The sequence below is a fragment of the Lissotriton helveticus genome, chromosome 7 (assembly GCF_964261635.1).
Source record: "Lissotriton helveticus chromosome 7, aLisHel1.1, whole genome shotgun sequence".
Lineage (NCBI taxonomy): Eukaryota > Metazoa > Chordata > Amphibia > Caudata > Salamandridae > Lissotriton > Lissotriton helveticus.
The window spans coordinates 453,126,343-453,141,328 of NC_136068.1; the positions used below are offsets into that span (position 1 = coordinate 453,126,343).

A 14,986-nucleotide genomic window follows, 5' to 3' on the forward strand; every position below is an offset into this window, starting at 1 on the left:
AGGGCGACCCTTTCCCCCCCATTTTGCTGGAATGGAAAATACAGCGAAACCCTGGCAAGAGTACTCGTCCCTTGCCCAGGTTTCTTGCAATAGGCATATATCTTTTGAATTGGTAAAAGCAATCCATTCCTGTAGTTCAACCTTGTTACCCAGGCCAGCCACATTCCATGATATTAATTTCAGGCGCGGGGTACCCGGGATAAAAGCTGTAATGATAGGGGGATCACTGTCAATCCGGCTTCCCTGCGGCATTATTTTATTGCCCAGGACTCCCTTTACTTATCCTGGTGATATTTCAATAGGCAGAGGCTGGTCAGAATTTGCAGAGTTGTCTTCCGAGCTATGTACTGTAGCATCGGAGTGGCCAGACTCTGTCATCGAAACAGTGGTGTGACTAGGGGATGTGACGTCTAATTCCATGTCCGCCCCCGAGTGAAAATACGGATTACTATCACCACCGCTATAATGTCAATCCACCATATCTAAGCAAGAATACCTGTTTAATAAGGGGAAGGGTGTGGGGTGATGGGCTCTAGTGCGTCGACAATCCCCTCTCTCTCTACCTCTCCAGTCACCTGCCCTCCCATAACAAGTGTCCCATCCGTCCTCCCCGTGATTCGATGTGGCATATGATTGGTAGTTGGTTCTTGGATAGATAAAATCTCCTCTAGCTCTTGGTTACCACCCACTCACCTTCTCCTGTGAGCCATCCCATCTCTGTTCCTCCCATGCATGTGTCAGTGGCGGGTAGAAGAAAGAGAGGGGTAAAGGCTGGATGTTACTCTCTTGTTCGTCCGAAGACCAGCCACAGATGTGGGAAACGGTCCTCGGACCTCTTAAACTAACCAGAACACAGTCTCCCTTGATGGATTTCCTAGTGTTACCCACCCATGTGACCCTTCTTACCATCAAAACCTCGCTCATTACACCTTGTGGGAGTGGTCTATAGATGGATAGCCAACTTACCACCTTGTTCTTTAAAGAGGTGGTGGATTCTTTAAAAGTTGCTTTTAACTCTGGAACCCCTGCTAAGATTACTGTGTAGGGGCTTACCTCCGGGGGCAAGTTAACTACCCTTGCCTTATTAGCTTTAGCTAGTACCTCGTCAGTTAATGCTACTGCTTCCCGGGGTTGATTGGCAGCAGAGGACTTGTCCTTTGACTGCGTGGGCTTTGATTGTGTCAGGGATGCGTGCGGCGGTCGCGCTGGGGGCTCCTTGGGAATAGATATATTAGCTCTGTCCTGGATGGAGGTATTTTTGGTGAAGGTTGATTTTGCCTGTCGTGCCGGGGGCGCTACACTATTGGTTGCCTTGGCGATAACCAAGGTGCCCTTTTTATTCTTGGGCTCGTTCCCCCCCTTTTCACCATTCCCATCAGCCTTGGTATTAACTTTCAGGCGATCGGCTAGTTGCACTGTAGATTTTTCGATATTTACTAGCCTCGCTTCTATCTTAATTAGGCGAGCTTCCAATGGACTCAATAGGGTCCTCAGCAGAGTTCCTATATCAGCCAGGGTGATGTCTTCCACTTGCATCTCAGAGGGGTCCTGGTTTACGTGTTCTGTATTATCTACATATAATGCCTCAATGGGTAAGTCCTCTTGTCTATCAATAGTTGAAGACCCCATTATACTCAACACAGGACCAACAGCCTCCTGGGTAGAGTTGGATTTCTGAGTCTTTGTCTTCCTTCCCCCATTCCTTTGGGCCCCTTTTTTCTGTTTTTTTCTGTTTTGGGATTGCTCCTTCTCTCACGCCCTGTGATACCTTGCCATCTCCACCGGCGGTGTTGCCCGCAACAGAAGAGCATTCCAGTGGAGTTGGGACGATTGGGTGGGCGGCTTGGGCCGGTGGGAGATTTAATAAACTCAGGTCACCAAGATCACTTGGGTCATTTATGCTGGTTTCCAAAGTAGAGTTGATCAGATCTAAGTTCGGTGTATTATCAATATCGCAGCTTCCCCCATTAGTGTACTGAGTGTTAATATGCTCATGTCTTGTATCTGGGGTCTTAGCCTGTGCCAGGGGGCCCATAGAAGATCTCCTCACCCAGTCTATTTCCTGCGATATGCGCCTTTCTAATATAGTGATCTCATCAATCAGTAAAGACCCCGCATTAACAAAGTAATTGTCCAAAGTACCTTTAACCGCTCCCGTTGCTGACAACGCGGTTTTACTCCTTGTTTCCCTTGTGGACATCCTCGAAGTTAGACCAGGGGGGGTGGCCCGGTTCCGGTCTCTCCCGTTCTCTAACGGCCTCAAACGGCCCGCCCTTTGCCCGGGCTTCGCCCCGTGCTCTGTCCCGCGCGCGTCCCGCGTTGCGGACTGAGTGGTCTGTGTAAATAGTCCGTTGGCAGAAGGGCGTATCCGCTGCAGGAAGAGGCTGCAGGTGTGTGAGTCCTAGCCTCGCAGTCCCGCAGCGGTGGTGATAAGTTCAGCGGCACGCCCGTGGAGCGGGGGGCTGCGCTTCAGCAACTCCGTGAAAATGCCCCAACAGCAAAGAATATCCGAATCCCGTGGGTGAGCCGACAGTGAGTGGCGCCCGCGAAGCGGGTGCCGCGAAATGTTTCAATGTTAACTTTCAATGTTAACTTATTTGGTGACCCAGAATCTGCCATTTGCTGCCAGGCTATTCTGCATTCCACAAAGCACTTTTGCGCCCCTCCGTTACTTCCTCACACCCCACCCGCTCCTCCATTGCTTCCTCCTCCGCTACTCCACTGCTGCCCCACCGTCGCAGTCCTTTAGAAAAAATAATGTATTCAGTTACATTTTATGAAATTATGTTAGTATTAACCATAACAATAAATATTATTGCATTATATTCAAATGAATAATAAAAGGACTAAGTAGTATTATTCTGATACTAGTCCTCAATTACTTTGAATAAAATGTGATTTCACCAATTGCAAGAATGCTAACCCTAGGCCTGAATTAAACAAAGGTGTAATATTTTTAATTGTTTACAATTAATGTAGCGATTTTTTAACCTTAGTGCTAAATTATCATTAAATTAAAAGTTTTTAAATAGTATCACAAAGTAAAAGAAGATGAAATAAAGTTGTAGTCTAACAAATTGAGGGGGAAGTCCATGCCAGATTAAGTGAAGGGACGAAGCAAAGGTTGGACAATCGTCCAACATCAGATTCAAGAAAAACCTAGGCTAAACTATAAACCCAATATTATCTGTCCGCCACCACAAATCGAAGATACACCAAATAAGCTAGAAGAATCGCAACATGAAAATATGCATCATGAATACTCAGAGACCATCAAATTATCTCCGCAAAATCCAGTCAAGGAATGGAAATGTCGGAGTTCACTTTTATGCATAGACTAATGTAACATGGGCAATGCCATCCATCAGCAGGAGAAAAGACAGCACAGGGTCTTTTGGCAACTTAAAGGATGCTCAGGAAAATCATTTCACTTCTTCCCATTGGTTGATTACCAAACAACCACGGACTAGTCTGCTATCATGTTTCGGTTGCTCTACAGGAAAGCCCTTCTGCTGTATCCTACCTCATGTCTGACGAATCCAAAATGATGTGGCCAATCTCATTTTTGTATTCACAATCAAGCCTCCATTACTCAGCATCTATACAACATTCTCTGGCTCCCAATTACCAAGCACTCCATTTGTAAGTCGTCTTTCTTCAGAAAGCACTAATATGCAAAATCATCTTATTCCTCTCAGATTTTCTTACTCGGTGAGTTCTGCCACAAACAATCCGTTTTGACTTCCTAAGACTTGTAAATCTTGTGTTGGAGGACACTCCTTTTCCTAGCCACAAAACACTAGAACCACCTCAGGCCTTGCTCTAGCAATCTAACTATTCATACTTTCGGAAATAACTGAAGTCAACAGTGCACACAATAAATACCATTAGAATTACGTTGAATCTGGTGGCGGTGTGTGTGTTGTATTCATCTTACACATGTTGTTGATTTTTTTTTTAACAGCTGCGTTTTGCCCGCAGAATACTTTTTAACTATTCGCCTTTACATCCAAATGATCTCAAATACTAATTACATGTGCCAGTAACTCAGATTCCTCGTCGACTGTCCGGCGGGTGGACAATTCCAATGCTACCCATAGTGACGTCACAGAAAGAGAACTGAAACACAGAGGGTCATTAAAAGAGGGAAGACTAGAGTTCTAGCAGTGACTGCCCATCACAACAAGAATGTCTCACACAGTCCCATACATAATATCCAATTCAACAAACGGGGGTGGGTGGGGCGCACACACATAGAAGAGAAGTTACTTACGCCGCTTCGGGGGCAGCATATGTCCAGGCACTGAGCTCCAGAGGGCACGTGGCAGTCGCAGCACTCGGCGCAGGTGAAACAGCACTCGCACAGGCCCAGATGTCCAGCTTTATCCCAAGTACAGCAGTCGGTGCACAATCCCTGTGACTGCAGAGAACACAAAGCATTTCATACTTCAAGCTACAGCGATCCAAACCAAATCAAAAGCTTTATTTGGCATATTGCATCAGCAGATGTATCTATGTATTATTTGTTCTAAAGGACCAGGCGTGGACTGTACTTCGAAATGGGCAGGCCTACAAACTAGGCCTAGGGAGGGAAGGACAAGTCAAGACTGCATGTGGTATCTGCGGGTGTCGGAGGAAGGGAACACAGCTTACACATGAGTCCCTGATTTGTTAGGAGAGTTATGTCCCTAGGTTTTGGGGGAAGGTCGTGATGTTTGCAGTCACATGGACATGATGTGGATTTCAAAACACACACCAAGAGTGTGAGGTGCCTCGTGCATGAGCTCTGGATGTAAGGACAGGATGCATTAGGAGGCTAGGAGAACTGGATAGATTGAAAAGGGAAGACAGTGTACACAGCTGCCAAGTTTTGAGATTGCTGTGTGTGCCATTTTCATAACTTTAGAGTAATTAAGAGTTACATTTAACGAGTATGAGTGACACTTTCTTGCGAGCAAAAATCAAACAATGAAGAGGAGGGAAACATATACATATCAGAAATTACACCCAATTGAGCAACGAGAAACTCTAAGATCTTAATACCGTGGCAAAGCACCAGAAGTGGAAGGGTACTAACCAGTGTTCTTGTAACCTGATCATACCTTTAAACAAATGTGTAACCATGACATAGACTGGCAGACTGTTGTGTTGGGTAATTTACCTTTAATTGCATGTGTTCTACATTCCATAGAACACAGCACATGTAAGATGCATTCTTGTGTGTTCAGTTGATCGTGACTGGCTACCTGTCAGGCTGTGTACCTGCTCGTTGTTATATATGCATTACCTCGTGCTGCACGCAGCACGAGGATTTCACCTCATGTTTACATTTGTATTGATGTTCTATGCCTCCGTTCGGTTCTAGTACTCTGAGCAACGATAGTCAGTTGCCCGGAGTCCTGGAGTCGAGCGGCAGCACAAACCTGTGGGTGTTACCGTTTCAAGAATAAAGAAGATACTTTTATCCTACAACGTTTCCTGAAGCCTATTTACAACATTTGGCGAAGAGCGGGTCCAGAACCTCTCCAACACCCACCAGGAAGAAACTCGGCTAACCTTCAAAAACTGCCGACTCCACTCCCACCGTTCTACTCACCTTTGGACTTCAACTACTCCTCAGCTACCCACAGTTCATTCTCTGTCGGTGAGATTTTCTCCCTAATTGGCCATTTCCCTGGCTGTTTATTTCGAGTCTCCCAACGACTCTGTCACGAGCCTGCCACCGCGTGAGCCTCCCATTGCATGAGCACCACGTCATTCAGCGCGTCAGCCTCTCCTTCATGAAGCGCAATCTACGCTGTTCATTCCACGTTACCACGTCACCACGCTCACGCACGGCGGCCATTTTATCAATCGGTTGCCTAGTTACAGCTTCACTCACACGGAGCCGATTTCACGGAAAATCGTGAAATCGGCTCCGTGTATTATGCCCGTTTTGTAAAAGGCTATGCTCAAATTGTTGAACCTCTTCGTTCTCTGCTTCGCAAAGGCTCTAAATTTTCTTGGTCTGAAGATATCGATGCCTCCTTTACCAACATCAAAAACATGATTGTAAGTGCTCCCGCATTACATCCTTTTCAAGATTCTGCCAGATGCTTCATTATGGTTGACGCCAGTTTGACTGGTTTAGGTGCTGTATTAGGTCAGTGGGTTTCTGGTAGAGAACACACAGTTGCTTTTTCCTCTAGGACACTTAAAGCTTCTGAAACCCACTATAGCACCATTGAACGAGAGTCTTTGGCTTGCGTTTGGGCCATCGAAAAGTTCAAAAACTACATTTGGGGGCGAGAATTCGATTTATTTACCGATCACAAGCCACTCACTCAACTTCTTAATGGGGATGGCCTAGGAAGAGCCTCTTCTAGACTTGTCAGGCTCTTATCCAAATTGCATGAATTTCACTTCAATATTAAGCACATATCGGGTGGTAAAAACTTTCGTGCTGACTGTTTGTCCCGTATGTCACTCAATGATTCATCTGATTTTCAAGGGATTAGTGACATTGAGTGTGTAGTTGCCCCCCTTGATGCCACCAAATTGTGTCCTCGCATTACAGAAGAATCTTGGTCCAAAGCCTATGAGAATGATCGCACTTTAAAATTGGTTGCACAATACATTACAAAAGGCTGGCCTGAAAGTAGGAAATTATCTAATGAGCTGAAAGCTTTTTCCATGATTGCTCCTGAACTATCTCTGGTTGACAATTTAATAATGAGACATGATGTTTTTGTTCCTCCTTCTGATGTCAGACCCGACATCATTAAATTTGCACATCAAGGGCATCTGGGCATAACAAAGACATCCCAACTTATCAAATCCCATTATTGGTGGCCTTCTATTGAGTCTCAGGTTAAGTTTTACATTGATTCGTGTAATGAATGTTTACTATCGGATAAGAAATGGAAACTCATTAATACGCCCCTTCATCCTGTTCCTTTTCCGGTCAAACCCTGGGAAAAGGTTGGATTGGATTTTTCTGGTCCATATGATGTACTTCCCCACGGCATGAAATATGTCATTCTTTTGATTGACTATCATTCTAAATGGTTGTATCACATGTTTTGTGACTCTCCCTCCTCTACCAATGCCATAAAATTTTTACGAAACCTGTTTATCATTGAAGGTTGTCCTTCCGTTCTAGTTACTGATAATGGTTCCCATTTCATATCCGAAAAATTTGACTCATTTTTACTGGAACATGATGTTGTTCATTTCAAAGTCGCACTTTATTCGCCTACTTCAAACAGTTTAGTTGAACGAGCTAATAGACTTCTCAAAGATGCTATTCAAACCGCCATTTCCTCCCACAATGATGTGAAGAATTTTGTTGAAGAAAAATTTTGGTCATACAACATTTCTCCTCAGTGTACAACTGGGATGTCTCCCTTTTCCTTACTGAGAAATAGGAATGTTCACACCAAATTGTGTCCCAAGTGGTTATCTGAGAAAAACGTTGAGATCTCTCAACCTTCTGATGTTTCTTTATCTGAAAAAGTATCACAAAAACAACTTGTCATGAAGAACAAACATGATTCAGGCAAACGTTTCAATACTATTGTCCTAAAAATTGGTGATTGGGTACTCATTAAAAACCCAAGAAAAGTTGCTAAAGGTATCTCTAAATTCTCCACCCCAGTCCAAGTAACTGCTGTCAGTAAGGCTTCTGCTTTACTTGGCAACAGAGGATGGTGGAACAAGAGAGCTTTAGTTCATTTATCCAATTCACAGGCTCACTCATTGTTGTCTTTGAATAAGGAACAATTTGATCAGTGTGACTGGTCTTTTTGGTTGGATCTTCCAGTTTCTTCTGACTACTCCTCTTCCAGTCCTTTGTCAGGTACATCCGCATCATTATCAGATTCATCTTCCTTTTCTGATGCATCCGCCTCATTGATGTGTTCCTCTCCCTCAACCACTGATCCTGAGGTTGGTGGGAAAGTGTTACTTCAAGCTTCCACTTCATCTGTTCGATGTAGAAGGTTACCTGTTAGGTTTAATGATTATATCCTTAATTGAAATTTGTTTTCATGTCTCAATTTGAAACACTTTTTATTGTCACAGATTAACGATTTTGTTTTCTTGTTTTTTGTTTTTAAATATTGTGAAAAGGGAGAAGTTGTTATATATGCATTACCTCGTGCTGCACGCAGCACGAGGATTTCACCTCATGTTTACATTTGTATTGATGTTCTATGCCTCCGTTCGGTTCTAGTACTCTGAGCAACGATAGTCAGTTGCCCGGAGTCCTGGAGTCGAGCGGCAGCACAAACCTGTGGGTGTTACCGTTTCAAGAATAAAGAAGATACTTTTATCCTACAACGTTTCCTGAAGCCTATTTACAACACTCGTCTAAGGAATAAACATACGTTCATCTATTATTGCTTTATGCCATGAAGGACATTTTGGCATTGTCCGCTCCAAAAGCACTGTTAAAACTTCGTTTTGGTGGCCCGGCATGGATGTAGAAATTGATACGTATGTGCGAAATTGTAAATCTTGCCAAGCTGCAGATAACTCTTTAGTGACACTCAAACCTCCTATGGACACTATGGAAGGACCTAATTCACATTGGGAGCACACTGCAATTGATATTATGGGTCCAATTGGTAAGGATCAGAAATATGTTTTAGTGTTAATGGATTTATTTTCTAGATGGCCTTTTGTAAAAATTGTAAATAGAGCGGATACAGATACTGTTCTGCGATTTTTAGATAAGTCTTTCACTTTGGAAGGTATTCCGTCTATTTTATTGAGTGATAATGGTGTTCAATTTATGTCCACCAAAGCCATTTTAAAAGGTTGGGTATTAAACATAGAACCACCGCTTTGTATAACCCAAATAGTAATGGTATGGTTGAGCGCTTTAACCGGGTTATCAAAAATACCATCCAAATGTCTGTCAGCAACGGGGATTGGGAAACTCCGGTATTAAAAATGGTTTGGGCTTACAGAACCTCAATATGTGAGGCCACTGGTTACCCTCCATTTGTTCTCATGCGTGGTAGGAATCCACGTACCAAATTTACCCCAGGATGGTTGTTCAAATCTAATGTGGTTAACTGGTCTGAGAATTTAGTTAAGGAAAAAAGTCATGCTTGCTATGCTATGCTATGCTATGCTATGGGCACTTATAGTGCGCGCAGCTGCTCCAGCAAAGGAGCGTCCTGGCGCTTCCCATCTCAAGAGCAAGGTTTGGTATGATTCTAAGCATGGTGTGAAGGATGTTGATATTGACGTTGGACAATGGGTGAGAGTTAAAAAACCTGGTAAATCTCCTAAGGAGGATAGTCGCTTTTATGAGCCTATGCAGGTTGTGGAAACTATGAATAATTCGGTACGTCTTACTGATGGACGTGTGTGGAACCTTAAAAAGATTGCTAAATGTTCTGCACCTTCAGAATCCTGTAGCAGTTCTTCCTATTTGTTTGATTTAGATGACTTGTTGTGCGCTAGTTCCTCAGAGTCATCTAATGCGAATACCATTAATCAAGATATTGTTTCAGATGGTTCCAGTATTACTGTACCTAGCGTTTCTGGTGTGGTCAGTCGAGACGGGTCTAATGTTTGCAGGAATTCTAAGCGTGAAAAAATACCTCCTCTTTGGTTGGCTGATTATATTTCTGAACGTTTTCCATTGTAGAAATGGTTCTGTAGTTTTTTTTATTTTTATTTTCTCTTTTTTTTGTCATAAGGGGGGGATGATGGTAGGTGTTGCTATATTATTTTTTTTATTGTGTTCCGAGGGGGATGTGTTGTGTTGGGTAATTTACCTTTAATTGCATGTGTTCTACATTTCATAGACCACAGCACATGTAAGGTGCATTCTTGTGTGTTCAGTTGATCGTGACTGGCTACCTGTCAGGCTGTGTACCTGCTCGTCTAAGGAATAAACATCTTTAACCCATTTCTGGAGTGTTTATCTTCAATCCAACACAGACAGTGACCGCAAACAATGCAGAGGAGCTGTAACTTTACTTACAGTACAGGCTGGGTTATGCCACACCGTACTCCTCTAAAAGTAGTTTGTAATTTAAATTAGATTCGATGAGTGACACTTGTCAGCGAGCGCCACGGTGGAGGGTATGGGCCATCCGCAACGTCCCCCGGACAGCGCCGTGGTCCAAGGGACTCAACTCAAGCCGCGTTCATGGCTCCAGGCACTGGAGCAAGTGTTGGGCTGCCAGGGGGATTAGCATTGGCAAAGACAATTCGTGTCATGGGTGAGAGCTATTGGCTGTGCCACTGCTTCTTTGTCATTGTTTGTGCTTTTTTGAGTTCTTGGTTGTTAGAGGGCACTGCTTAATACCCTCTGTAGTCGATTCTGCATTTTTAACTCTCCAATCACTTCAATTACTTTGTTTAGGAAGATGGAGTATGTTATTCTTTTTCATTTTTGGTTCTGCTTTACACGCAGTAGAGCCCTGTAGCTTTTCTTTATGTGTGGACACAAAACATTCTGGGAAGAGGGGGGGGAACAGCCTTTACGACGCGGCTGTTACACCGCATGCCGTTACAACGCGTTTTTTTAAACGCAAGTCGCTACCACGACTTGCGCTGGAGGGCGCTGCAGGACAAGGAATTTTTTAATTTACTATCCAACACCTTCCCTATTGTACGTAGGCTGGTGTTAGAATAGTAAATTAAAAAATTCCTAAGTCCGCACCCCTCCAACGCAAGTCGTGGTAACGACTTGCGTTGAAAAAAACGCGTTGTAACGGCACGCGGTGTAAAAGCACGCGTTGTAAAGCCGTACAACTGGGAAGAGGATATTAGAGCTGTTCCTGCAATCAATGGAGACCATTCTTGTGCATCCATCGCCCTCAAATGCTGATAGATGTGACCAGACTCGTTCAGACCTTACACTCTGGTGGCAGTGGACTGTAAATTCTTTTAGTTCACTTTCTGTTATTTAGCATCTAGGCTCTGTAGCTGATTGCCATGTACCTGGGGGCCAGGCTGCAGTGCTGAGGCATCAGACCACCACTCTGGTGGAGGCTGCAAGTCTGCCGTAGGTCGGTCTCAGGTGATCATTGCGCCGCTGGGTCCCATCTGGGCCCCCGAGGCACAACGCATTGGGAGCTGCAGTAGCGGCAGGCTCCCGCTGCGATGGTTTTTAAAGTTAACCTATGCCGTGCCCACACGCGGCCTATAGGTGTTGGTCTCACAGTTTGCCCTGGCAGGGTGTATAAGAAGTATTGATTGGGCAATGACTTGCAGGTGTCCTGAGTGAATCAGATGTGCTGCGCCGGGCTGTCGGGTGAATGTTTTGCATTGTAGCCAGCCAAAGAAGCTGAGACAGCCCCCAAGCCTGCCCCTAGCAGCGTGCGGAAGTGCTGCTGCCAGCTAACAGCTTTACTCTGTCTGTGTGGTGTAATTAGCAGGGCTAAGCTCCAGCTTGCTGAGGAGGTATTATAAATGCGTAGCAACCACGCTGAAATGTGTTAGTCAAACGTCTGATGCGTGGGACTTGGCAGGGCTGAGTGTAAGAAGTGTATCACGTGGACAGATGGTGTGAAGACCTCATTTAAAAGACAACATGAGGTGTTGTGGGACACATACATGTCGGTGTGAAAGGTGGGGCACATAGAAAGACAATGCAAGGATTTGGAGGAACCTGGACACACAGTGTGCGGAGCTTGGAGCACAAGAGCAGGTCTGCCCATTCTCATATTCTGTTGAGGATCCGACGCCACCACCCTGTTTGAGCCCCAGCACCCCAGAAAAGATTTTCCTTCGTCCCACTCCTCTCTTACCAGGAGGCACCGCCGGAAGAGTATGAGGAGGAGCATGGCCAGCAGGTATGCGGCAACTGCGATCAGCACGATGGCAGGAACTGGCAGCTGCAGAGCAGCCTGTGCCTGTGCCTGCACTGGCACTTCGGCTGGTGGGAAGGTCAAAGGCTGTAAGAGAGAAGCAGAGATGGTGAGTCGGTGAGCTGTATCGTCCCATACAATGCTGGCAGTGACTGACCGGAGTGTGCCCAACCTTGCACAATCCGACCTAAGTGCTCATCCAGCTCAGTCATTTTGGAACTAGCCCACCCCCCTCTCCACACACACAACCTATCCACGCTCCACAGATGCCAGAGGACGGGAGCCCCATTCCTTACAAATTAAGCCCTTATTCCCATCCACACAATACACATTTGATGTAGATAAGCACTACCACACGCCACAGCGAACCCATTTCCTACAAATAAAGACCACAGGTTCATACTGTATTCTGGCTAGTTTCAAATAACGACCTACAGATCCGTGGGCATGGATGCCAGGCCCACGTCTACTTACAGAGGGCACCACATCCATCCATCCATCCATCCGTCCGACCGTCCTGCGCATTATTTGCAGATAAGGACCACACGGTGCCTCTGGTCGGTGCATTTGCCTGCCAGGCTACAAAAGGGACTTCCGTTGATCCCCAACACGTCTTTGCCCCCGGTATCCGTTTGTGCCCGGTCCCAGTACCAGGTGATTCCGAACGGTCTTTTCGATTCTGCCTACAACTTTATTGTGCTCCTCATGGGCTCAGGTCCCTGGATTTACCATCCTTACCATGAACAAAAACCCCACTGTGTTACTGCAGAGACATCTTTGGTACATTCCCTCTCGTGACTCGGTCATTAAAAGGCAATGAAAGACACCATTAATGAAACACAGCACACCTCAATAGGAGCTAAAGTGGGTTCACCCTGAACGTAAGGCTCACCAGGATACAGGGTGCAGTGCAAGCAGAGTGCCCGAGCAGGCACATGGAGGCATGCAGTCTGTACCTCTAACATGCACACCACTGAAGTCAATGGGCCCGATTCACAGAACTAACTTAAGACAAAATCCTAAACTTACTACTTTTGGTATTCACAGAAGTTAGGATTTTGTCTTAAGTTTGTCTTAAGACAGACTTAAAACAAAATCCTAACTTAAGTCTGTCTTAAGACAAACTTAAGACAAAATCCTAACTTCTGTGAATACCAAAAGTAGTAAGTTTAGGATTTTGACTTAAGTTAGTTCTGTGAATCGGGCCCAATGTGTGGCTTCCACACTCTATCCTGAGCACAAGGAGAGAAGGCTTCTTCTACGCTCTCCTGGATGTGGGAGGCTGAGGTGGCAACGACACTTTTGGTACCCTGTCCTGATCCGGGAAGAGCAGAACAAGGGCCACTGCTGGTCAATGCAGAATCAGGTGGCTTCCTCTGGGTTCTCCTAGCGCCCACCGCCCACCCGGGAAGCTTTGTGGGCACATCGACACAATGTGGATAACTTGGGGGCGAATGACCAGCACTGAGGAACGTGGGGCTCGTGCATTGGTGTTGGCAGCGACTTGTCGAACAAGGACACACAGTGAGGCCTTCAGACAAACTGATAGGCAGTGTGGGGATTTTGGATCCCATGGACGGGCTGTGAGGGGACTCTGTGCTCATGCATCTGAAGTGTGAGGATTGTGCAGGATGGGGAAAACCAGTGCAATGAGTTAACGTGCACATCAACATGGTGCTGATGTTGCGACGCAAGCGCAGAGTTGAGGACCCATGTTCCTCTCACTGTGTGTGTGACTGGACTGTGAGGCACTTGGGGCAGGTGGACAGACAGTTTGAGGAACGGGCGGAGTGGAGAGAGCTGGGGCACGTGTTCAAACAGTCGAAAGAGGTTTGGGTAAATGAATAGACAGTATGAAAAGGTTGGGGGCGTGGACAGAGAGTGAGACGGATTTATGCACAAGGCCAGTGTAAGATGTTTTGGCAGCAAAAAGCAGTGAGGTTAGCGTGCCATAAATGAACGAATGGGATGCGAAATTGGGGCACCATATACAGATGTGTTAAGGTATTTAGAAACGGTCTAGACAGCACATTAGGCATTTATCTTGCGCGCGCAATTCTCACACAGGCTATTGCTCGTATGTAACCCACTTGGTTAATTTGTAATATAAAAAGTGCTGGGGCTCTCCTCATGAGGCAGCGCTAACAGGAGAAATGTGCTGGTGAAAACTGCCTCCTGATAAGAGCCACCGTACTTATTATTCCGGAGAGGACTTGGCCTACTGTCTAGAGCTGCCGATTTCTGACCTGGGGAACCGGGTTCGAGTCTCGGTGTGGCTCAACATTTTGTGATTATGGGGAAAATCGCCTGCCTTGGAGTATGCCCTTAATAATTGGTGCTATAACATCCGGTGCTGATGATTAGGTGCCGGTGCTGAGCACCAGAAAGCCCGGCTCAAATTAAGCACTACTTTCTCTAAAGAATTCCTCCAGTTAGAAGCGAAAAGGTGATTACGTTTTGCTCACACCTCCTTCGGGCACAAGATTGTGAGGAGCTTGAGGTCACATAAGTAGCGTCACTTTGAAATACATGTAGTGAAAATGCGATGCGCTTTGCGACCATGGACTGTCAGATAGACTGAGGAGCATATCGAGGTTGGGGCACACGCCCCCAAGGCAGTGGCGTAATGCAAAATGATGGGGCGCCCTGCAGAATGTGAAGAGGTACTCCTTACTCTCCCTGATGCAGAATGCGGCTGCTAAGCGGATTCTCAAACTGCCCAAACGCGCTTCAGCAAAAAGTGCATTAGCCACAGTGCATTGGCTCCCGGTAAAAGAGGGAATCGACTTCTAGACATTCTAGCCCACAGAGGAATACATCGAAGGGGCCCTTCTTTGGTTATGGACCTTCTGGGACCGTACACCTTTCAAGGACTCTAAGATCTGAGACGCTACTGTTAAGGGTGCCTCGAATTCAAAGGACCCGATGATCGATGGAAAGGTAGAGACTTATCATACTTGATCCAAAAACTTTGGAATTCTATGCCGGCCGACCTGAGAAACGAAATAAATTAATCAATTTCAGGAAATGCTTAAGACTTGGCTATATCACCACTAACCCTTCTGCCTAGTATTGCTTCGCCAACACGGGCTATGCCTCACCGCGCTGGGGAGCCTTTGGGTAGCTACGAGCTTTACGAAGCAGCACTGCATAGATATTCCAAAGTACATGCA

General features: G+C 45.6%; 1 protein-coding gene across 1 annotated transcript in view; it reads right to left on the reverse strand.

The window, feature by feature from the left end:
- Window positions 1-14,986, reverse strand: part of LOC144768599 (uncharacterized) — a 149,447-nt gene that overhangs the window by 57,809 nt on the left and 76,652 nt on the right. The window contains exons 3-4 of the mRNA XM_078652396.1: window positions 11,754-11,900; window positions 4,274-4,420 (exon numbers count right to left, since the gene is read on the reverse strand). Of these exons, the coding sequence (XP_078508522.1) occupies window positions 4,274-4,420; window positions 11,754-11,900 (294 nt within the window). The remainder of the gene's footprint in view (window positions 1-4,273; window positions 4,421-11,753; window positions 11,901-14,986) is intronic.